Source organism: Marmota monax, unplaced genomic scaffold (assembly GCF_021218885.2).
Source record: "Marmota monax isolate L192 unplaced genomic scaffold, Marmota_monax_Labrador192_F-V1.1 WCK01_AAM20220418_F8-fsc00050, whole genome shotgun sequence".
NCBI lineage: Eukaryota > Metazoa > Chordata > Mammalia > Rodentia > Sciuridae > Marmota > Marmota monax.
Genome location: NW_026694552.1, coordinates 6,752,415 through 6,776,236, shown reverse-complemented (window position 1 = coordinate 6,776,236; position 23,822 = coordinate 6,752,415). Strand labels below are relative to the sequence as shown.

The following is a 23,822-nucleotide window of genomic DNA, read 5'->3' as shown; positions in this document are numbered from 1 at the left end:
TTAGAATTGGTGTTCAGTTCTAAACATTTTCTAATTTCCCTTCTGACTTTTTCTTTGACCCATGGAGTATTTAAGTGTGTTGTTTCATTCCCAAGTATTTGACAACTTCCTAAATATCTTTTTAATGATTTTTAGTTTGATTTCATTGCAGTTAAGAGGGCATGCTCTGTGTGATTCCAATCCTTTTAAACTTGCTGAGGTTTGGTTTATGGCCCCACATATGATCTATCTTGGTGAATGTTCCATATATGCATGTGAAGAGAACATGTATTCAGTTGTTTTTGAGTATAATGATATAAACAGTATCCATTAGATCAAGGTAGTTGACAATGTTGTTGGATCTTTAATGTCCTCATTTTTTAAGTTCTATTAATTAATGAGGGAGAGATGTTAAAATCTCCCACTGTAATTGTGGATTTGCCTACTTCTCCTTGTAGTTCTGTCAGTTTGGGCTTCACATAGTTTGAAGCTCTGCTGTTATATAGATACATCTAATATTGTCTTCTTCATGACTTATTTATCATTATGAAGAGCCCCCTCTTTAATTCTGATAATCTTAAAATCTCTGTAAATATTCTTTGTCTTGACATTTACTTTATCTGACACTAAATAGCTTTTTCTTTCTTTTTAGTTTTTTTTTCTTTTTATAGCATTTTAGTAAGAAAATTAAAATATAGAGTAAAATTGAATGGAAAACATATACCATCAATATTTTATTATACTTGATTTATCCCTCATCTATCCATCTATCCATCCTTCTATCAATTCACCCTACTCTTGATGCACTGCAAAGTAAACTTACAATGCGAACACTTACTCCTAAATATTATAGCATATTATCATTAAACTTCACTGTTTGTTTGCAGGTTTTTCTTTTATATAAAATTTGCATACAGTAAAATTCACAGATTTTTGAATGTACATTTGCAACAATGTACATTAGTTTTCACAAATGCATACTACTGTGTAATCCAATCCTCTATTAAGGAATATAACATGAACATCACCTCGAAAATTCCCTTCTGCCTCCTGCCAGTAAATCTTTGCCCCTACCCCAAAGTTAACCACCATTATGGTAAAAAACCATCATAGATTAATTTCTGTCTGCTCTAGAACTTCATATATAAGAAATATTGTAAAGTATAGCCTTTTGAGTCTTGCTTCTCTCATTTAGTACAGTTCTTTTTAGAGTCATCCACACTTTTTATATATCAGTAGATTGTTGCTTTTTATTGTTGAGTATTTATTTCACTGTATGAATGTATTATAGTTCATTTACCAGTCCTTGTGTCAATGGATACCTGGGATAGTTCCATTTTTTTACTATTATGAATAAAGTTGCTGTAAACATTCTTTATTAATTTTGTGCACATAGATGTTTTTATTTTTCTTGGAAAACTGTCTTGTTTTTGACCATGGTAAAACTTTACTACTCTAGGGCCCACGTGGACCACCTGGATCTCCTGGAGATTCAGGATCCATAGGACCACCAGGATTACAAGTAAGACCAACTTAAATCTCGTATGTGATCACAATATTGACATGACTGTTTTCTTTACCTTGCTACAGATTAAATGTAAGCCTATGTAATCTAGGCCGTCTTAGTAGAGAAGGGTAACTTCCCTTCCTGGAGGATTAATATGAAACATGTTCTTGCTAGGAGCTATTGGTTATCTTTATTTGTCAGAGTCTTTCTTACCATCCAATCTATAACTCCAAAGCCTCCTAGTTCAGCTCAACTCAAAGTATAGCCCAGGGATGGCAGAAACATGGCATATCTTCTGCTATCTTCTGCTCCCTTACCCAAGACAGACATTGCTAATCAATCATACCACCACCACTTCTGTCACATACCCTGAACACAAAGCTTCAAAATTCTTCTCAGCATTGAATGTTGGATGGCTCTACCCACCTACCTATTTTTCTGGTATCAAATATGTGTATCACTGGTATATGTGCAGTACATCACATCCCTTTGCTTGTGACTCTGGCTTACTTTCACCAAGTCATCATTTAAAATTTTTGAACCTGTGGGCCTGGGGTTGTAGCTTAGTGGTAGAGCACTTGCCTAGCACATGAGAGGCACTGGGTTTGATCCTCAGCACCACATAAAAAGACAAATAAACAAAATAAAGGTATTGTGTCCATCTACAACTAAATATATATATATATATATATATATATATATATATATATATATATATATATATATTTAATTTTGGATCTGTTGGGAAGAATGATACATGAGGTCTTCATTACCTTAGCATGAATTTGGTTACCAGGTCAATTTGAGAGTTTTCGCAGGAGATTAAAGAAACGATGAGAGAAGGAGCTAGAATCTGCTATAACAAGGCCAGTCTTCACCAAGCCAGGAAGAGGACTTATCCCCAGTGACTTCCAACATGCCCATATTCTTTGAAAATTAACAGGTGCTAACTCTTTTCTTGTAATCTAGGGTCCTCCAGGCCCCCCTGGTTTCCCTGGTCCTGATGTAAGTATACATTGTCTTATGGCATTTTATCTCCCGTTACTTAGTACTCTGGTTTCTCCAGAGAGATACTAGTTTGGTTAAGTTTACTTTCTGGTAAGAGAAAAATAATACTGCATTTCAATTTAAGTTCCTGGAACTTGTTTGTAATTGATTTTGTTTTTCTTCCCTGTACCCCTGTGCCCCAGGGAAATATGGGGTTAGGTTTCCAAGGAGAGAAAGGAGTCAAGGTAAACAGATTTTGGAAAATACAATCTGCATTACACATGCTCCAAGAAATGTCTCTAATTTCTTGAAGCATGTGCCTGCTTGTGAAAGAGAATTGGTTCTTTTTTATGTGATAATAATCTTTATAATTTATTTCTTATTTGTTCTTTTTAGTTATACATGACAGTAGAATGTATTTTGACATATTACACATACATGGAGTTTAACTTCCCATTCTTGCAGTTGTACATCATGTGGAGTTACAGTGGTCATGTATTCATATATGAATATAGGAAAGTTATGTCCAATTCATTCTACTGTCTTTTCCATTCTCATTCCCTCTCCCTTCCCCCAACCATCCACATATCAGAGAGAATATTTGGGGTTTGGGGTTTGGCTTATTTCACTTAGCATGATAGTCTCCAGTTCCATAGGGGATTGGTTCTTCACCTTAAGAAATGGGCATTTCCTTATCCACATAGATTTCCCCAATGGGATCCCTTGAGGGCTGCATGTACACATGTGACACATCAGCTTTTGTGGTTCTTTATCTTTCAAAATACTGTCATCTCCCTGCTTCTTACCTGTCTTAACAAACATACCCTCCTGAAATATTTCTTCACTTCCCTCCACCTGGTTTGCCCTGTGGTTTTGTATATTCCATCACCTTCTTTCCTTTTCTCTGCTTCCTCCCTTCCCTTAATACTTCCTGCTCCTCCTTCTCCTCTTTTTCTCTCTCTCTCTATCCCGGTCTATCTCGTCTGTCTCTTTCTTAACCTCTCTTTCACAATTCTGTTTTATTTCTCTCCTTCCCTCATTTTCTTCTGTATAAACTGCATGGTGATTTGGGAATCTCTAATGAGGCTGGGAACTTGCGCTCCACCTCTTCCTGCCTGGCTCTTGTGGATAGCACTGCTTTGTGAAAGAGCAACTGTTGCCTCTAATGTCCCAATAAACACTTCACTGCCTCTGATTGCGTTCTTGGCAAAGATTTGTACCAGTTAGAGTTGATCATTGTTGCCAAGAGGTAGCTGTTCACCTTGCTGAAACCCCTTTGTGGCTGTCTTCTAAAAACCCTTTTGTGCATGACCATGGCAACCATGAATCCATGGGTTTCTTTTATCTATCTTGCTTCTTCCCTCTGCAGTGCTGGTACAAAATTCATTTGGTCAGGCTTATGATTCTCAATCCCTTGGCAATGAGAGTTTTGTTTCCTCATAAATGCAAGGATGAACCAACCACAGTAATGGACAGTTTATTTTTTAATTACATCCAGAGGATAGACTCACCCTCTGGATAAATAGTCTGTGTGGTTTAGCCTTTGTTTAATGTTCCCTTTGATTTTACAGGGGGATGTTGGCCTCCCTGGCCCTGCAGGACCACCACCATCTACTGGGGAACTAGAATTCATGGGATTCCCCAAAGGGAAGAAAGGATCCAAGGTATTAAACACTTAGAACAGAAAAAAAATTAATAATCCCTTTCTTATTAATACCAGAATTCATCTGTAATATGAGCGTATTCTAAAAAAATAAAAGGTTTTAGGTAATGGACCTTTGTTTGGGACTAAGAGTAAAGCCTTCTTTCTTTTGTACCTTGTGAAAAGCTTTCTAAAGAACCTGAGTCTGTTTTTCAATGTGTAGGTAACAAGAATTAAACATTTGGGTTTTTACCTTCTAACTCCCAAACATCTCAACACTTAGGTTGTCCCCAAAGCACTGTAACAGAACACATACCATAGAAATGGTTCATTTTGAGTTATCTTTTTTAATTTGTTCTTTTTAGATGTACATGACAGTAGAATGTGTTTTGGTATATTATATATACATGGAGTATAACTTATTCTAATTAGGATCCCATTTGAGTTATCTTTTTGAAGACGTTATTTGACCTCAAAATTTGACATTACAATAGGATATACTGTCACCAGCTAGTAGCAGATGTCCTGATTCACCTGATCTAAACTACCAAAACCAACCCTGTAAACTTGTTTAACTGAGATATTTCATAATCTATATTTTTGCATAGGTGAATATATACTATGTACATGGTTGGATTTGAATGGCTTTGTTCTGTTAAGGTGTGCAGATAACCTTTCATTAACCTGAATTCCCTTCCTTCCTAGGGTTCCTTTGAGTTTTATCATATTTTTCCCTTGGCTAAAGGGCCCAAGCTGGCAAACATGATTTGTCTCACACTTTTAATATTGCCTTTATAGAAGCAACAGCTCCAGGCCCCTCCAAGTTTACAGGAAATAATCATTGATTTAGGAAACTCTGGGAGCATATAAAAGGTTGTCTGCCTCCCTGATCACCTGCACACCTTAGGGAGCCCTTCTATGGTACCTATAGATAAATTAGCAAATAAGGGAAAGACAGAAGAAAACACTATGTGTGCCTATGCAAGTTGCCACTGTTATTCTAGTCCCAAATCAGTAACTTCTTTGTAGCCTATAGTTTGTTACAGGAAATCACACTGAACAGTTTCTTCCACAAGAAAAAAAAATAGTCATTCTTTCTGTCTTCTAAACAAACAATGCATTTGAGATTCTGTTTTAGACAGTCATGGGTCTTGATCTTTGTACATGGCAAAGGGCTCCCTAAACAAGATATCTTGATACAGCTGCCAATCAGGCAACATGGGGATATACACCACTATCTGATTCTCCAGTCCTAATATCCATAAGTTCCTCACTCCCCAGCCCAAATTCTTTGAGAAAACCATCCTTCTTTGTGTTTGCTGCTCCCTGATGCTACTTACTAGCCTTTGGCATATTTTCCAGGGTGAACCAGGGCCTCCAGGCTTCCCAGGCATGAGTGGCCCTCCAGGGTTCCTGGTAAGTCTTCCTACTTGGTCAACATATATTAAAGGGATTGATTGGACAAAACCTTTAGCACTAGGAGGCTAACAGAGAGACCTCTTCTCATGGTGGTTGAAGAGAATGCTACCAGTACCACTATAATAAGGCATTTAAGGAAATTTTCTTGATTCTTGAATTCATGAGGACATTAATGTGATTCTCCATGAATCTGTATATTTTAGAGGTTATCAGCTCAAGCTCTAGCATTAGAACAGAATTGGGCTTGACTTTTGGGTTCATCAGTTTCTAGATTTTTAAAATTTCCTTAACTTTTCTGAGTCTTAGTTCCCTAACCTACAAAAAAAGTGATAGAGTGGGTCTAAGAATTAAATGAGATAATATGCAATAAAAAGGCTTTGTGCATACTGGTAACTTATAAAATGTTTAGTAAATGGTAAGTCTTCTTAGTATTACTATCTCTACTTATGTATCTGCCTTTCTAGCTTAGATTCTTTTACTCAGCAAATACTTTGTGGGGGCTCCTTTATGGCAGGCATTCTACTGAACTCAGGGGCTGTTTTAGTCAACTATTTTGTTTTTGTGACCAAAAGACATGAGAAGAACAAGTTTACAGAAGGAAGAGTTTATTTGGGACTCATGGTTTCCAAGTTCTCGGTATATAAACAGCCAACTCCATTGTTCTGGGCCCAAGGTGAGGCAGAACATTACAGTGGAAGGGCATGGAGGAGGGGAGAAACTCAGGCCATGTCTATCAAGAAGCAGAGAGAGAGAGAGAGAGAGAGAGAGAGAGAGTACTCTATTCAACAAGGACAAAATATAAACCCTGAAGGCATGCCCATAGTAACCTGCGTGTTCCAGTCACAATGTACCTGATTACAGTTGCCATCCAGTTAATCCTTTCCAGTAAGGCTGTCACAACTCAATCATTTCATCTGTAAACTCTCTTATGTTGTCTAATATGTTAGCTTTGGGGGGACAACTCATATCTAAACCATAAAAGAGGTTATAACAGTCATTAAGTAAATGTCTCTGTCCTTGTGATCATATTCTAATGGGAGTGACAGAGAATATGGGAAATAAACATGAGTTAAATCCATACTAAATACAGGAGTCGGTAGTGTAGCTCAGTAGTAAAGTGCTTGCCTAACATGTACAAGGCCCTGGATTCTATCCCTAGCACCACACACAAAAAGAAGAAAGTTCATATATCATCATATAAAAGATGGAAAAAGGGTAAAGTGATAGAATATGGGTGGGGAATAGAGTGGACCACTTGGGACAAGGGTCTCTCTCAGGAACTGATAGGTGGACAGAGACCTGTATATTATGAGACAGCAAGTCAGGAAAGGACCAGGGAGTTTCAGATCAAGAGAACCATTAAGTACCAAGACCTTGAAGTTGGATAAAGTTCATCACTTTGGAGGAACTTCAAGGTGAGTGGGCAGGACAAAGTAAGCAAGGACAAGAAACAGGGAAGCAGGAGCCAGATCATGGCCATCTTTGCAGATCCAATGTAGTTTTTAAGTTTAATGGGAAGCCATTGGAAGTATCTGACTTGTATTTTTTTAAAGATCACTCTGACTGGGTGGGAGAGAGGATAGGGGATAGAAGAGCAAACATAGGCTATTGCAGAAGGCCAGGTAAACAATGATGGTGGTGGCTTGGACTCTGGTGGTAGCAATGGAAGTGGAAGAAGTGGATGAATTCAAAATGTAAACATGTTACATTTTTTATTATGGAACATTTGAAACATACACAAAAACAGAGGGAATGCCATAATGACCCCTACAGGTACTCATCACCTGGATTCAACAATTAGCAAAACATGGCAAATCTGAAGCAAATATCATTTCATCATAAATACCACAGTATTTCTAAAACTGAGTTAAAACATAGTGACAATATCATCATCACTAATTAATGATCAGTAATTACTTGATATCAGCTAATAAAACAAAAATTCAAATTTATTATAAATATGTATATATATATAATTACAGTTGCCTTGTTGGAATGAGAAAACAAATAAAACTGATATATTATATTTTGTTTATCTATCTCAAATCATAAGATGTTTTGAAGAAGCTGACAAGATTTTCATGGATTTGAGGTAGAGAATAAGAGGAAAATTAATTAATGAATCAAAGGTGACAAGTCCTGCCCCTGCTTGCTATCACAATGGGGATAGATGGCTCCAGTCCTTCCCTACAGTATTTTGAAACACTTTGTCTCTCTCTGGATGGCCAGAAAGCAAAACAAGGGAGCCAGTGACACAGGTTGCTTCCATGAGGATTCCTATTACTCTGTAGAAACAAATGAGCATAGAGAATCATTTGTTCAGTGTCCTTGATTTTAATCAGCTGTGCAGCTAATGAATCAGAAAGCAACAGAAACCTGCTGTCAGATACAAACACCTAGTCCTTACGCCCAGCTCCAGCTTTGGTACTTTGGCAAGTTGCTGAACCTCTGTCTGTATATTTGTAATATGGCTGTGGTCATATTTACTCTTTTGGGGTCCTGGTCACAATGTATGTGAAGTTTCTTTACAAAATACAAAGCTGTGCTGTCCAATAATATAACCAGTGGCCACATATGATTACTGAGGTCCTGAAATATGACTGATCTGAAATGAGACGTAATGTACATGTAAAATACACATCGGATCTTAAAAATTTTATATGAAAAACATAGCCTAAAATATCTCTGAAACAAGTTTTACTTCAATGTGAAAATGATAATATTTACTGTATATTTAGGTAAATAAGATACATTGTGAAACGAATCTCTATTTTACTTTTTAATGTGGATACTAGAAAATTGAAAATATAATAGCTCATATTATATTTCTGTTGAAGAGCTCTTTGCAAGTAGGTTTGGGCCTTTTTAAAATTGGTATTTTAGTTGTAGATAGGCACACAATATCTTTATTTTATTTGTCTTTTTATGTGGTGCTGAGTATCGAACCCAGTGCCTCATGTGTGCAAGGCAATCGCTCTACCACTGAGCTACAGCCCCAGCCCTTGCACATTTCTTTGTAGAGCATTTCACGTAGATTCTGACTAGCCATCTTGCACCCTGTGAGGTAAGCAAGGTGAGATAAGCCTGGGATAAGCCTGGCTTATGCCTCATACTGACAAGGAAACCATGGCTTGAACAGATGAAGATTCTTGTCCAGATTTGCAAAGCTAGTTATTAGCAGAGTTGAGATTGACATTCATTTTTTTTATTGATTTAAAAAAACTTACAGCGGAATGCATTACAATTCTTATTACACATATATACCACAATTTTTCATACCTCTGTTTGTATATAAAGTATGTTGACACCCAATTCATGTCTTCATATATGTACTTTGGATAATGATGTCTATCACATTCGAATTCTAGCCAGTTTAGGGGTTTTTTCCCCATACCATACTGCCCCCTACTGTCCAGTTTGTTCTATTCACCGAGGTGGTGGTGTTTTGTCTCTAAATCACATAGAAAGGATTTTATGATCTCTGGTGCTATAGGATTCACTGGTTCACTGTCATGCCTTTTCTTCAGTTGGAGCTCAGAGGATTTCTTCTGTTGCAATTTCAATCTTTTCACTTTTGTCCTATAAAATAAAAAGAAACTGACTGACCACAATGTGCAGTAATAAATTGCAACACCATTTCAAGCTCAGTATTTCTGGTGAGGGCTGAAAAGTGAGGGTATTTCACAGTGAGGGCTGAAAAGTGGAAACGGCCAGTTGCAAAGAAATCAAAGCTGGAAAATACCTCCTTTTACATAGAACATCATAATTTCATAGGGTGGAAACAGAAATCAGAGTTCTGAGCCCATTTCAGCACAGATTCAATGTTACTGTGGCCAAATCATGTAACTGCTTTGTTTCTAATATCTCTATCTGCTTAATGGGAATGTTCCTAAGTACCTTTGGCAGAAAAGCTATGAGGAGAAAGGTGGTAACATTTGGGGCATTCTGGGCTTTTCAGGGGAAACACACTTCTCAAATCCAAAGTCCTCTCATCAGCTTTCAGTTATCTATGCTCACTGAAAAACAAGGCATTGCTGAGGATGCAAATCTCTAGGGAATCTAAGATGTTCCCTTTAGCCATTTGTTTCCTTTCCATCTGAGCCCAAATTTTTGCAGGAGACAAGGTACCCAATCTAACAGATTTAGACCTCCTTTTCTTTAGCTTGCCCCCACCTCCAGTGACCAAATAGCCCTGATTTTTCTGGCTCAGTTCTAGCTTCCTATACCCCATCCCCAGCAGCACACTCACACTTGTAGGGTACAGTTCCTCCTATGGAGGTTATCAGAGAGAATTGTATACCCATGTGCCCTCTGTCCAAGGGGCCAGCAACCAGAAGGCAAACTGGAAGAAGTGAGGGGAGGCAGAAGAGAAGAAACTGTCACATCCTGAAGTAACTATTGAGTGGATCTGAGGTAACTAATGGATAGGTGGGCTTTTCTTTCAATTGAGTCTCCCTGGAACTTAAAATCATCAGGAGCCCAGGGCGCAGGAGAGCAGGAAAGAGTTAAGCTAGTGCTCTAGTGAGGCTCTCCAGGTCACGGGGGAGTAGGAGTGTGGGAGCAGCCATTGCAGGACCACTTTCAACAAGAGCTGGCTGTGATGGGCCAGGTCCCGGGACAACTTGCTAGAATAGCTTATTCAGCAGGGTCCCTGTACAGTGCCTCCCTGTGCTGGGAGACAAGCTGAGACTACAGCAGTGTCTTGCCAAGCCATTTATCTTTTAATGGCTCAATTCCACATGCACATATTTCTTTATTTTTTCCTTTTTACATTTTTCATGTATTTATTTTTGTTCACATTGTAACACTAGTTCTTAGACTCTCTCTTTGAGAAAGCAAGAATCTTGAGGCTTTCTCTGTTTTCTAAAGAAGGAGTACAAAGTCCCCTTATATTTATAACTGAGCAAGATAAGTGGGGGGGGCATGAGATAGTTCTGGGCATTCTATTCTTCACTGCTTGCCCCTTCTCTTGGTCATTATTCCATTCAATTCAACAACTTTTTAAACCAATTTAAAACAAGTTTATTCATTAACCAAGCCTTCAATTCAGCAATCATTTACTGGACTACCTTGTATGTGTTCAGGCAGCAGTAACAGCGCCTTGGAGGGAAACAGAAGAGAGTGTGACAGAGGCCTTCTGCTTACAAAACTTTCATACATAGCCAATCTTAGTGCTTTAAGATTTGAGGGCAACACTGGCTATCACAGCTTTCCTGGTCAGGTCAGGGAAGACCGCTTGAAGTGTTCAAACTCAGAGGCCCATAGACACGTTCCACCAGGTGGCAGCATACAGTGGTTTCCAATTTGAAATGTTAAAAAAAAAAAAAAAAAAAATTTCAAACACTTCAAACGAGTTTGCATTCAGTTTGACCTACAGTCCTTTAGAATTAGAAAATCTATTCAGTATAAGGGCTGAACTGTTTGACACACAACTGTAGATGTAGAAAAGAGAAAAGGCAAGTAGGAAGCAAAACCTGCTTTGAATTGGACCCTTCACAGCCACATACCCTCCCCACAATAATAAAAACCAACAACAATAACAACAGGCAACCCACATTAAGGAAAAAAACAAAACCCTAAGCCTAGAAAGCCATGGGGGTATTCAGCCAGCCTTCAGTGCCCATGGGAATGCACTGAGTATGTAAGAGTAAGAAAAAGCTACAAATGGGATTGGACCCGTGCCCTCACCCCAGCTGAGCCAGGTCACATTAAGTGGACAATAGGAGACGTGCCACTACAACATGTAGCATCTTTTCACAAGTTTCCATTTGAGAAAGCTTCATTGCCTCCTTTACTTTCATGATAGGCCCAAGTGCTATTTGCCAAAATCTATGCTCCAAAATAGGAAATTTCAAACAATGATAACAAAATGGTCCCACTTAAGTTTTCCATTAAAACAAAATGGTCCCACTTAAGTTTTCCATTAAAGACTTTATTCAGTTTGGTAATGAACTCTTCTGTATCTTGGGGGACCAGATGTTTACCTGATACCCACAGGGTAGGAAGCTCTCTCACATTCAGTATGCTTCTTGGAGTCCTTGTTTTTTCCTAGAGAATCCCCAATTCATACCCATGGCTACTCACCCTCACCTCCTGTGAGCAGGGCAAGAAGGACTGGAGTCTATCTTAACAGTTCCATTTGCAACACTCCTAGGACCTGGCAAGAACCCTACATTCCCAGTATGGAGCTGCAGAGTTCTGGGTAGAAAAAATCCTTCCTACAGAAAAGGGTGTTGCAGTCATCATGTGTCCAAAGGGGAAAATTCTTCCCTCTAGTATCAACCTACAGACCCCCAAGGATTTGCACCGTCTTCTGTGGGTCAAAGAGTCCATTTCCTAGATGGTAGAAGACAACTGATTCTCATGGAAAGGACCCAGAAATGAACGACAGGAGACCTGACTTTTTCGTTGATTCTTAACCTTTCTGTGTGTTAGTTTCCTGTTCCCTAGAATCAAAGAGATTAGGTATTTTATTATTCCTGTGCTGTTAGCTCATGGTGTTATAAATACATGTAATAGTGTTTTTGGGGAAAGGCATTACTTCTAGAATCAAAAAGGAATGCTGAAGGAATAGTCTAAATTATATTCAGGCCCTATGTGCTTTTCAGGCATTGGCAAGAGACTCAGCAAAATGATTAGCCTCCCTAATGGAACAGTGGAGCTGATTTGAAATTACCTCCTTCCTTTGAATGGAGCTTGGAGACCTAAGAGAAGAAGAATATCGTAACCTGTGGTTTCTTTTTTCCTCTAGGAACTTGGATCTATTGGTGAAAAGGGAGAAAAGGGAATCCCTGGTTTGCCAGGACCTAGGGTATGAACCTGGAATGTTGCTTTCCCCGGTTTGTCAAGTCACCTGATGCATTTTCTTTAATGTCTGGTCCTTTATTTTATGTACTCGATAGCCACCTAAGTTTCTCTTGTTTCTCTCCCTCAGCCCCCTGATAGGTTCCTTCTCTCTACTTGGCCCTATTCCCTTGACTGAGTGTCTCTCTAGAATAAGGAATGATATACTCCCTACTCTAGGTGGCTGCTCAGCCTATTTACTATCCTTGCCCTCATGTAAATTATCTTCTGAGCTAAAGAAGATATTTGTGTTGTCTTTCTTTCATTCCATTCTCTCCCAGTAGAATGTAGGTGGGAGGTAGCACAAGGATGTAAGAAAGAGGAACAAGTGCAATCTTTATAGGACAGAAATAAGCTTGGGTAATTATAGAATGTAGTAAGCTTGGAGTCAATAGTTGACAATAATAATGTCACTTTGAATGGAAAAATAACAATCAGCCTATCTGATCCTAGCTTAAGGCACTTAGATCTTCAACTATAAGCAATTGGCTAGCCTTAGTTAAATTAGTAACATTATAAAGAGAACTGTGTTTTAAGTTTGTCCACGCAGTTTTTAGGAGTTCTTTTGAGTATTTCACAATATTCATTCATTACCCTGCCATGTCTTTCTCTATCTTTCTGTCTCTGTTGTCTTAAAAACACATAATCACCAACAAAGTATGTATTTGAGGTGGAAGACAAGAGGCTGTCCCATAATCTATTATAAAATCCTCTGACTTGGAACTAATGCAAACTAAGTATAATACCACCCAGCCCTTCTACCAAATTCCACCTACTACTTAAAATGTTTCCATTTATTTAGCTTTTAAAAATGCTCCATTTACAAATGCTATTCAGCCTGATGGATTAGTGCTTAGAAAGAAGTCATTAAGTCAGGTCTAAGAACATTCTCTTACCTGATTTTAGGAGCCACTAAATCCTGAACTCAGTTGGAGAGCTTTATTATGTAAGTCTAGCAACTTTTTCCAGTGTGGGCCAATAATCTTTCTAAGGTGTGGCTATTCTCTTTACAGGGTCCTATTGGTTTAGAAGGAGTCCCAGGCCCTCCAGGGACACAGGTATTTTGGTTAATATCAGTAAAGCATTTGTGTACAAAATTCTAATCAAAAGGCCCCCTTGCTTTTCTTAACATGGCCAAATGGAGACATTGCTTAGAATGCAAATTGTCCACTTAACCTTAACAATGTAATCTTAGTCAATCTCTTTTGTTTTCACCTAAGAGCATGGATAGGTGTCCAATGTCACATTTGGTGCCTTGGCACATCATCATATGGTAACACATCTTTGGCATCATATTGGGGACTAGCATGGCTAGCCTGCTTGTAGCCATAGCCTTGTGACCTTTGTACTTCCTAATATGCAAGTAGACTGTCTAGTGCCATATTGCCTTCTCTTCTTCCAGAGTCAGTTAGAAGCCACACATACCCTGAATGCCAGCCAAAATTCCTGTGCAATTTGCCCTGGCCTAATTCAAACACCAGTTCCATTTATACACTTATTCTTTAAACTTAGTGATAACTATGTTTCTGTCACAGGGCATGATGGGGCCCCCAGGTTTTCCTGGGCTGAATGGATTTCCAGGAATTAAGGTAATGTGGTTGGGAAGTGAAAATTTAGGGTTCAGGAGGTGGAAAGGTGAAGAATTACTATAAATGCCTACATATTAAATGAAGTGTTTTTAATACTGATGTTTTAGATAGTATATTTTTCCTCCAGAAATACATACAACATACTTTGAGCACACCAAGCTGATGAGCATTCCTCAGATACTACCAACTTTTAGGTTTTATTATTATTTTTAAATTCTCTACAGACTTGTATCCCTTGTTGCCTGCACCTGGGGCTGATAGTGCCTACTACCTATCTTGGGTATTCCACTATAACTTATTCTGGTGCCTGGGTCCCTCTTTTGGGAGAGTTAGGACTCCTTTGACTTTCTCTACCTGACATCACCCACTAACAAAGCTAGTGACAGTATTACAGTCCCAAGCCTGCTGAGAGTAGAAAACATTTTTAAATTCTGCTCCCTCCTTAGCACCTCTTGGGTATGTCCATGTTGTCTATGCCTGTGATGTATTTCCCAGGCCCAGAAGCAGAATGACCTTAAGTAGTATTGCAAAATAAAATTGGGATTCCTTGTCCTTGACAGGTTTGCTATCGAGTGCCAGGCCTCTGGCCTGCCTTGTGTCACCTTTGACTTAAATTTATTGCCCTTTGAAATTAACTCTGGACTAGTTGGCCCTTGAAATCCAGGGTCTGAGAAGGAGGAACATTTCATTTCCCTAGGTACTGGCTATGAGAACACATAGATCTTGTGTGATGAGGTCAGAGAAATATTTGTGTTTAATGTATTTAATCTTTGCAGGGTGAAAAGGGTGGCATTGGCCTGCCAGGCCCAGACATCGATGAAGGTGGTGCTGTGATCTCAGGTGCAACTCTTCATTGATTTGACGGGAGAAGAAGAGACTGGACATTAAATTCTATATCCTGCATAATTAATAAACGATACTTTGTCAGCCAGTGGATTGCTGACCCTACTAAGGGCCCTTCGTGGGTCCTGAACTTGGGGAATGGAGCTGATTCCAGTCTCTTGGGCAGAGAAGACAAGCTCAGCCTCCCACTTTTGTGTTGGGTCCATCAAGAGTAGAATTTGGGGGCTGGGGCTGTAGCTCAGTAGCAGAGCACTCACCTCGCACGTGTGAGGCCTTGCGTTGAATCCTCGGCACTACATAAAAATAAATAAATAAAATAAAGGTATTTCATCCAACTACAACTAAAAAATAAATATTGTTTTTAAAAAAGAGTAGAATTTGGCCAGGCATGGTGGCACATGCCTGTAATCCCAGCGACTTGGAAGGCTGAGGCAGAAGGATTGCAAGTTCAAGGCCAACCTCAGCAATTTAGCAAGGCCCTGAGCAACTTAGTAAGACCCTGTGTCAAAATAAAAAAAAAAAAAAAGCACTGGGATATAGCTCAGTGGTAAATTGCCCCTGGGTTCAATCCCCAGTACAAAAAAAAAAAAAAATTAGAAATTGGGTCTGCCTGGGCCTGAATTTCATAAAAATGGTTTTCCTAGTGATGCTTAGGGAAGGATTGATATCCTCCCTATATGGGCTGGTTTCAGCCCAATATTATGGAACACTCAGGGTCTCATATAGATGATCCCATGCATGCTTGTGCTTGCCAATAACAGGATTAGGGGAGCAAGTTATTGAGAACCCTCAACAGTATGAAAGTTTGTCTTCATTTCTCCTTTTGCTAGTTACTGTGTGTCCAACTCTTCCCTTTGCCTCTTCCAAAGATTCAGATGCCCAGTGTCTCTAGCTACTTCTTGCCTGATCAAAGGTTTCTACTATAGTGCCTCTTCCACCTGGGCCTCCAAACTTACTCCTTTCCTCTCATTCTCCCAGTTCCATACCCTGTCTGATACTGATAGTTTACAGTGGCTTTCTGCTTCCAGGAACCCTATGTATATAACACAAATAGTGGACTTCATCTTAACCCAAATGGTAGACATTTGAGGTGTTACAGGAGATTAGTAGCAGGGGAAGAACTCTCCTACCATTTACCAGATCTTATCTTGGAAGGAAAGCCCTAGCCAGACCAATTCTGAACCCTAGTAGAAAACTGGCTTCCATAGGCCTATTATCATGTGAAGCCATTAGCATCTGGGAAACCCAGAAAGGTCCAGAAAGGGACTTCTAGCTTCATGACAGCTCCCCATATCTTTTGTTGGTTATTTTGTGACATTGGTGGGGTTCTGCTGTGTTTGTTCACTGTTTTATTTTCTGTTGCAACGCCAGGTTATCCTGGGGACCCTGGTATACCAGGCCTCCCTGGCCTTAAAGGAGATGAAGGCATCCAGGGCCAGCGTGGCCCTTCTGGCCCCCCTGGTCTCCCAGCCTTAACAGGTAAAAAAAAAAAAAACCTAACCCAACCCTTGCACAGATCAGTCCTGTGTCCACTCTGGTTCCTCACAGCCTTTTCTAATGACTCTGGGTCTGGGCACACACATAGCCAAGGTCAAAGGTAAGTTACACTACAGTCAGTAAGTTCTCCCTCTGCCAGCCCAATGTGGGTAAACAGCTTTCCTTTGACTTAAATGATGTACCGTAGCTGGACAGACAACCCCAGACTGTCAGTGAGGTTTGTTGCAATCAGAGGCGTACCTCTGGCAGCTGGAACCTTATCACTCTCCTGTTGAAGTGCCATTCTGGTTGATGCTTGCCAAGAGAGTCTAACAAAAGCCCAAAGGCAAATTTGTACCCAGACCCTGACTCTGGGATTAACTCAAGCACTATCTGGTCCTTGGATCCTGTGGGTATTCTCCTTGCACCAATCTTCAGAAGAGTATACTCTTGTGTCACTCTGAAGTCGCAAGCAGAGAAAGAACATGCTAGAGTCTGGGAGGGGGAACTATCACAGATATAAAACCTTAGACATTACTTTTAAACTCACCAGTTCCCAATTTCCATGGAGATGGGCCTCTGTAAGGATACCTGTGCTTTTAAAGCAGAATTTTGGAGGAAGAACAGCTGGGCCCAGCCTCAAAATGGAAAAAAAAAAAACTTGAGGAGTCAGAGGCTTAAGACTCAGTTTTCCTCTCAAGTTTGCCACTAAGAAACTGCTCCTGACTGTGTTTCTGTCCTTTGGTTTTCAGTTTTCCAAAAGGCTAGGCTCATTCATCCTCTAGGAACATTTCAACTCTGATGCAAGAGAAGGGCAAATGATTTCCCAGTTGCTTTCCTTGAATTGTTTACCATATATGCCACTGATTGGAATACCCCTGAAAAGTAGGGAGATGAGCATTTTTGTGTTGGCTTATCCTTCCAGGCATGCCAGGTGCCCTAGGACCTCAGGGATTTCCAGGCCTGAAAGGAGACCAAGGAAACCCAGGCCCCACCACAGTTGGCCTTCCTGGAAGAATTGGTTTCCCAGGCCTACCAGGCCCACCAGGCCCACCAGGCCTACCTGGTAAGTTGTTCATTTTTTTTCTATGGTCTTGAGACCTGGATCAGGTGTGATTCATACTACAGAACAGTCATGAGTTTTGAGGAAGTATCTCAGGTTAAACAGCTAAAAGAGGACACATCAACTACAGGGGGGAGCAATGAAGGCTCCATACTGTCTGAGTCAACCCTGCCTCTGCTGTTATCATCTATACCACAATGTTCTTCATCAAGGAACAAGCAAGCTAGGGCCATCTTGATGGTCAAAAACACCTAATGCCTTTCAGCTTCTGTAGATTCTCTTTACAGCCTTCACTGTTCTCAGCCCTCAGCCCTCTAGCATTTCAGCTCCTGCAGAAGTATAATTGGCTATTTTGAGCTTCCCCTGGTTCAGGGAGTTCAAGTGGAATGGGCTGAAAGACTAAGAAAGGAGAAACTATGCCCAGATCCTCAAGGTGGCTACTAAAGAAGCCTATGTAGGTGGGGATGAGGGTGTAGCTTGGTGGTAGAGCATGTATTTGCCTGGCATGTATGAAGCCCTGGATTCCATCCCCAGCACCAAATGAATGAATGAATGAATGAATGAAAGCTTGCATAGAGTCTGTTCTTCTTAGATATTATACTTGAATATGGGAATCCAGATTCTGAGAGAAAGGCTAGAAATATTCCCCAGCATGTTTCTTTGTACCCTAAGAGCTCCTAACCACTTCATCCTGCAGCTATTTTCTCTTTTGTCCCAAGGGGGCTTTCTGGGTTACATATTGGGGCTGCTGAGTTACTGAAGCCACCATGTTCATCCCTGAATACCCAATGCCTGGCATAGTGCCTGGGACATAGTAAAAATTCTGTTAAGTATTAGTGGAGTAAATTGAGCCAAAAGGATTTGTTAGCTCCTTGCCTCAGACTTGGAGGTCCCCATTTTAGATATTTTTGTCTCTGAGTGGTGAGCCTCAAGGACACAGGACTTGGTGAGGGACCTTCTATGTCAAGTCAAGTCAGTTGAGTTCTATAAGCTGCCAATCTTTCATGTATCTTTTTCCCTTCAGGTTCACCATTTAAGACTGGAACCTTATATGGCCTAGAACCGGGGTTCCCTGGTCTCCGAGGAGAACAAGGTCCAAAAGGAAGCCCAGGTTTCAAAGGAGTAAAAGGTGATTTTGTCCCTTTGAGTTTCTTTGTCCCCCAAGCTTCTTAGATACAGCTTTATGGAGAATAAGCAAGACAACAGCCTTGGCAATCTGAATGGAAGTAATTTTGACTCTTGAGAGGGGCTTTGATCACAGGATTATTGGAAGTGCTATATTTAGGGCTCTAAGACCAAGACTGGCAACTGAGGTCACATAGGACACAATGGTGCAGGCTGCTTTTCATAATCCCTCCACCTGCTGAAGCTATTGCTAGCTGTCAGGGTATTAACCAGCTTAACACTTCCAGTTTGCAAGGGCAAGACTGGAAGCCACTTATCATCACCTTCAGCCTGAAGGAAAGGGCTCTGAACTGCTCAAGACCTGAGATTGAATAAACTAACTCCAGGAAAACAACCCAAGTCCCCAATGGTGCTGAAGAGCTGATCAATGAACCTAGCCTTCCACCACACTGATTCTCTCATCTTCTTTCTGCCTTTGGGTCATTTCTCCATTCCTTCCTCTAAAGGGAAGATGCTTAAATAAATCAATTCATTATGCTTGCAACCCAGGCGTGGGTGGCAGAGGTTTAGGGATGGCTTAGGGGCTTCAGATATCTGAGACTTCCTGTTCTCTCCAGGAATTAACAGCTCTTCTCTCTTTTTCAGTGCCCTCTCATAAAATACCACTGCCTAAGTATAGGAGCAGTGACCTGTTTCAGATCTCAGGTCTTAACCTAGTTCAGAAATTTCAGCAATATTGATCTCTATTATTCAGACTCAAGGAAGACTATGTGAGGGCAAAGGATATTAAATTGCAAATCACTGAATTTAGGATGTTAATTCTGGCTCTTCCCTGACTCTCTACATGGCTGGTGTATTTCTCAATATCGTTCTCACTCCTAAAAGAGGAGTGAGAACTAATGCTACCCCTTCTAAATTTCCATGGGCCCAAAAGATTTTCTCTAAGTCTAGAATAGTGAGAGTGACTTTCAAGCATCATTCTACATCAGAACCACTTAGGGAAAGTTTTTAAAACTATATTCTTGGGTCTAGCCTTCTAAGATTGACTGATTCATACTTGGATAGAGCCCAGAAAGCTGCCTTATAAACAGGTGACTCATGTGGGAGGTCCATGGACACACTTGAGAAATACAGATTGAGTATCCCTTATTTAAAATGCTTGGGAATAGGAATGTTTCTGATTTCATATTCTTTGGATTTGGGAATATTTGCATAGACCTTATGGGTTGATATCCCTAATCCAAAATGCCAAGATTTAAAAAAAAAAAGTTTTCTATCTCAGAGCATTTAAACTCAACCTATACTAATCTGAAGAACACATTGTTTTCTCATTTTCCTGGCTTACCATTTTCTGACTCTCAGTTGGTTAAGTTTAAGTCAGTGGTTCTCAACAGTGATTGCACATTGGGCTCAATGGATGGCTGATATTATCCCAGACTCATGGAATTTGAATTACTAGCACAGATGTACTCTGAGGGAGAGTAAGCCTAGTTCATTTAAGTCTCTTTTCTGCAGGTCTCTTGATTCTCTCCAAGACAAGTTATTCAAGTCACAAATAACCAATATCAGGTCTTCCTTCTTCTTAGATAGAGGACCCACTTTATTTTATGTCATCTGTTTTTCTCCCAGGGGACTCGGGATTTTGTGCTTGTGATGGTGGTGTCCCCAATACTGGCCCACCCGGAGAACCAGGTCTGCCTGGGCCACAAGGTCTCATGGGCCTTCCAGGCCTTAAAGGAACCAGAGGAGATCCAGGCTCAGGGGGCACACAAGGCCCAGCAGGGGCTCCAGTAAGTCTTGCCAAAGTTTGGCCCTGAGGGAGAAAAGGGTGCTTTCAAGTGTCCCTCACTCCTCACCAATCACTTTCCTAAAGCACATAAAAGTAGGATATAAAAGAAAGCTTTGGGGTTTTGATCCATAACACAAAGAATTCTGACTAGACGATCTCTAAAGTCCCTCTGAGCTATAACCTTCCCTCCCTCCTTCTTTCTCTTCCTCCCACAAAATTATTTACATTTGCCTAGCACCATGCTGGGCCCTGAAGATAAAACAGGAATTAAGATGAGATTTCAACTCTCAGATATTTCAAAATTTAGAAAGGACACAGAAAATGGGGCAGTTATTATTCAAGATGACAATGTAATCAAGTGTCCAGATCAGTACCAATATGTACCCAAGGACCCCTTGGATCATATGTGCCACAATTCTACAAAGTCTACATCTCCCCATTATTCCCTTTTGTCTGTTTTGTCAGGGACTATTTGGGCCTCCAGGTCTTGTAGGCCCCAAAGGAAAGAAGGGTGAACCAACTCTCAGTACAGGATCTGGCATACCAGGGGAGAAAGGTGATCCTGGCCCCCAGGGGTTCCCTGGTCTAACAGGAGCCCCAGGCAAGGATGGAGTACCAGGTTTACCAGGTCTGCCAGGCCTTCGGGTAAGTTGATCGTTCCTGGATAATTAACTCTGTAAATTCTCACACCTGATTTAGGGGAGATCTGATGGCCCCTGGACCAGGAAACAGGACAGAATAGAGTATGGAACATCTCATCCTGGCTCTGCAATGACATTTTAGGCTCTTTGCTTTTCTTCCTGTAAAATTGGAATCTTTTTCTCAGAATGATCATTGTCTCCTTTGATAAATGCTAGTAACAGTTGACCAAATGTACTTGAAAATGTTTCAGCTTCTCAGTAGCTTTCTCCTTCACGTAATTCAACTGCTTTCTATGACCTCAAGGGTTGTTATACTGCTCATTGCCTGCCCTCTCCCCACAGCAGAGAACCTTTTGAAGTATTAGATCACACAGAATTGAAAGACCATTCCCACTAACTAAACTCAGAGAAGGTTGATTAATAAACTACAGTCATGGAGAATTTTAGTGAAACACAAATCATTGGTCATATTGGTTAACTTATTCCTATGATCAGAGGACTCTCCAAGAAAGTCTCTGAGATAGACTTTCATTCTTTTTTGTGTTATCTAGGGTGATGGTGGACAGGGCTTCCCAGGTGAAAAGGGGTTCCCAGGACTTCCTGGTGAAAAAGGCCATCATGGTCCAACTGGCCCTCCAGGACTTGGGCTACCAGGACTTCCTGGACCCCGTGGGCTTCCTGGAGATAAAGGAATAGATGGATTGCCAGGGCAAAAAGGCCTCCGAGGACCTCCAGGTGAGTCATGGAATCAGATGACTTTTGGACTTGAATATTCAACCCCTTTAGAGTAACTATGACTCCATGAAATGTGTCATAAGAAGACAATAGGTTGACAATAATCACTACTTTTAATCCTCTTAAGCGTTTTTAAGTGAGAAAAGAATCATAATAGTATTGTGATAAGCTTAGAAGGCAGAATAATATGGATTTCAGCTCTATTTAGTGAGGAACAGAGCAGTCTGAAAATGTCACAGAGCTGCCTACGGATGTTATGAGCTCATAATCCCAGGGAAAGTTCAAGGAGAAGCTGGATGACCATTTACTGCAAATGTCATCAAAATAATGAGTGTGGAATTAGACAAGGTGTCCTCTAAGTTGTATGGTAATTTCATCAGCAGGGAAGATCCTTTCTTCAGTTGATGGAATCTTGGATTGTGCAGAGGCCCTAGTTGCATTTAATCTGACCCTTACTTATTATATTAATTCCCATTTATAATTTATTTTCCTACTTGGATTTTAGGCTATATAATAATGACAGTCCTGCTTATATATTATGAATTTCCTATGTGAATATCATCTTCTTTCAATACACTCAGAACAGCTCTTCATCTGAACTTCTGTTCTGTATTCCACAACTTTTCTGTTTCCCTTAGTGACATCACACTTTTATTTTTACCTCTTTTTTTTTCCACATTTTTATTGGTGCATTATAGTTGTACATAATGGTGGGATTTATTGTTATATATTTATACATGAGCATAATATAACAATATAATTTGGCCAATGTCACTCACCAGCATTCCCCTCCTTCCTTCACTTCTTCTATCCCCCCCCACCCCGTCCCTTTCCTCTACTGGTATGCCTTCAATTTTCATATGATCCTTGACCTTCTGAGTTTGGCTTATTTCGTTCAACATAGTGTTCTTAAGTTCCATCCATCTTCACACTTCTTATAGTCATCAGAAGTTTGGAAAATTGAGGTTATCTCTTTTTCTTCCTTTGAAATGCCTCTTATATTCTTTTTTTTTAGAGAGAGAGGGGGAGAGACAGAGAGAGAGAGAGAGAGAGAGAGAGAGAGAGAGAGAAAATTTTTAATATTTTTTTTAGTTATCAGCGGACACAACATCTTTGTATGTCGTGCTGAGGATCAAACCCAGGCCACACGCATGCCAGGCGAGCGCGCTACCGCTTGAGCCACATCCCCAACCCATCTTATATTCTTCCTTTCACTTCTTGCTACTAAGTTTTTATTATCTCATGCTTAGCTCATCACATACCTCTATACTTTTTGGAATAAATAAATGTTTGGTTGCTTGGATGTTAGATGGATGAATGGATAAGTGAGTGAATGACAACTTCCTCAGTAGTTTCTCATTTCCTACCTCCAGACATCCCATTCAATTATACTATGAACACTGTTGCCAATTTAATACTTGTAAAATGCCAATGTCATCAAGTTATGTCCTAGTCCAAAGCTATGAATAGTCCCTACTGAATGAAGAATAATTTCCAAACTCCTCAGCCTGGAATTCCCAAAACATGGACACAATGAACCTTTTCAAATTTATCTCATACTCTTAGTAATAAACAATCTTCACTATACTGAACACAAATATGTTCATTTATAACTCAAATATTTTGCTTATGTTTCCTTTTTCTGGAGTGCCTTTCCTCTTTTCTCTATGTAATCACATCATATTCATCTTTCAAGGTTCAACATAAGCCATACTTCTTCCATTAAGCTTTCCCTTGACTTCTACTGTATGTCATTGCTACTAAATTGTATAGCTAATCATGTATTGCTAAATTGTATATCTCTTTTAAATAGTGCTTTTACTTTGCCCAACCAAACTGTAAGTCTCTGGAAACTAAGGAGGGTGAATAATATTTCTTAGCTTGTCTCTACCTGCCTAGGATAGTGAGTACAACGCTCCATAAGAGACTAACATTTAGTTACAGAATAAATGGCCTTCCCATCCATCAAGTGGCTATTTCTTAGACCAATTTCTTTTCTTTACACCTTGTCACCTTGAAGAATTTTTTTAAAAGGACAGAATATCAGGTCTTGTAATTTTTTATTATTCTAAAATCTATCTTTGTGAATTGATGTAATAAGCATTATGATAAAAACTTGATCATTTATGATTCATGATTCTTAAATCCAAGTCAGTAGTCATTTCACAAATTCCTACGAAGGCT

At 39.9% G+C, this 23,822-nt stretch overlaps 1 protein-coding gene across 1 annotated transcript in view; it reads left to right on the top strand.

Annotated features, from left to right (window-relative positions):
- The window catches only part of Col4a6 (collagen type IV alpha 6 chain), a 281,018-nt gene that overhangs the window by 227,802 nt on the left and 29,394 nt on the right, over positions 1–23,822 (top strand). The window contains exons 9-23 of the mRNA XM_046420854.2: positions 1,439–1,501; positions 2,456–2,491; positions 2,677–2,718; positions 4,045–4,137; positions 5,478–5,531; positions 12,286–12,345; positions 13,391–13,435; positions 13,913–13,966; positions 14,743–14,806; positions 16,181–16,288; positions 17,211–17,351; positions 18,373–18,477; positions 20,103–20,263; positions 20,728–20,907; positions 21,455–21,638. Of these exons, the coding sequence (XP_046276810.1) occupies positions 1,439–1,501; positions 2,456–2,491; positions 2,677–2,718; positions 4,045–4,137; positions 5,478–5,531; positions 12,286–12,345; positions 13,391–13,435; positions 13,913–13,966; positions 14,743–14,806; positions 16,181–16,288; positions 17,211–17,351; positions 18,373–18,477; positions 20,103–20,263; positions 20,728–20,907; positions 21,455–21,638 (1,390 nt within the window). The remainder of the gene's footprint in view (positions 1–1,438; positions 1,502–2,455; positions 2,492–2,676; positions 2,719–4,044; positions 4,138–5,477; positions 5,532–12,285; positions 12,346–13,390; positions 13,436–13,912; positions 13,967–14,742; positions 14,807–16,180; positions 16,289–17,210; positions 17,352–18,372; positions 18,478–20,102; positions 20,264–20,727; positions 20,908–21,454; positions 21,639–23,822) is intronic.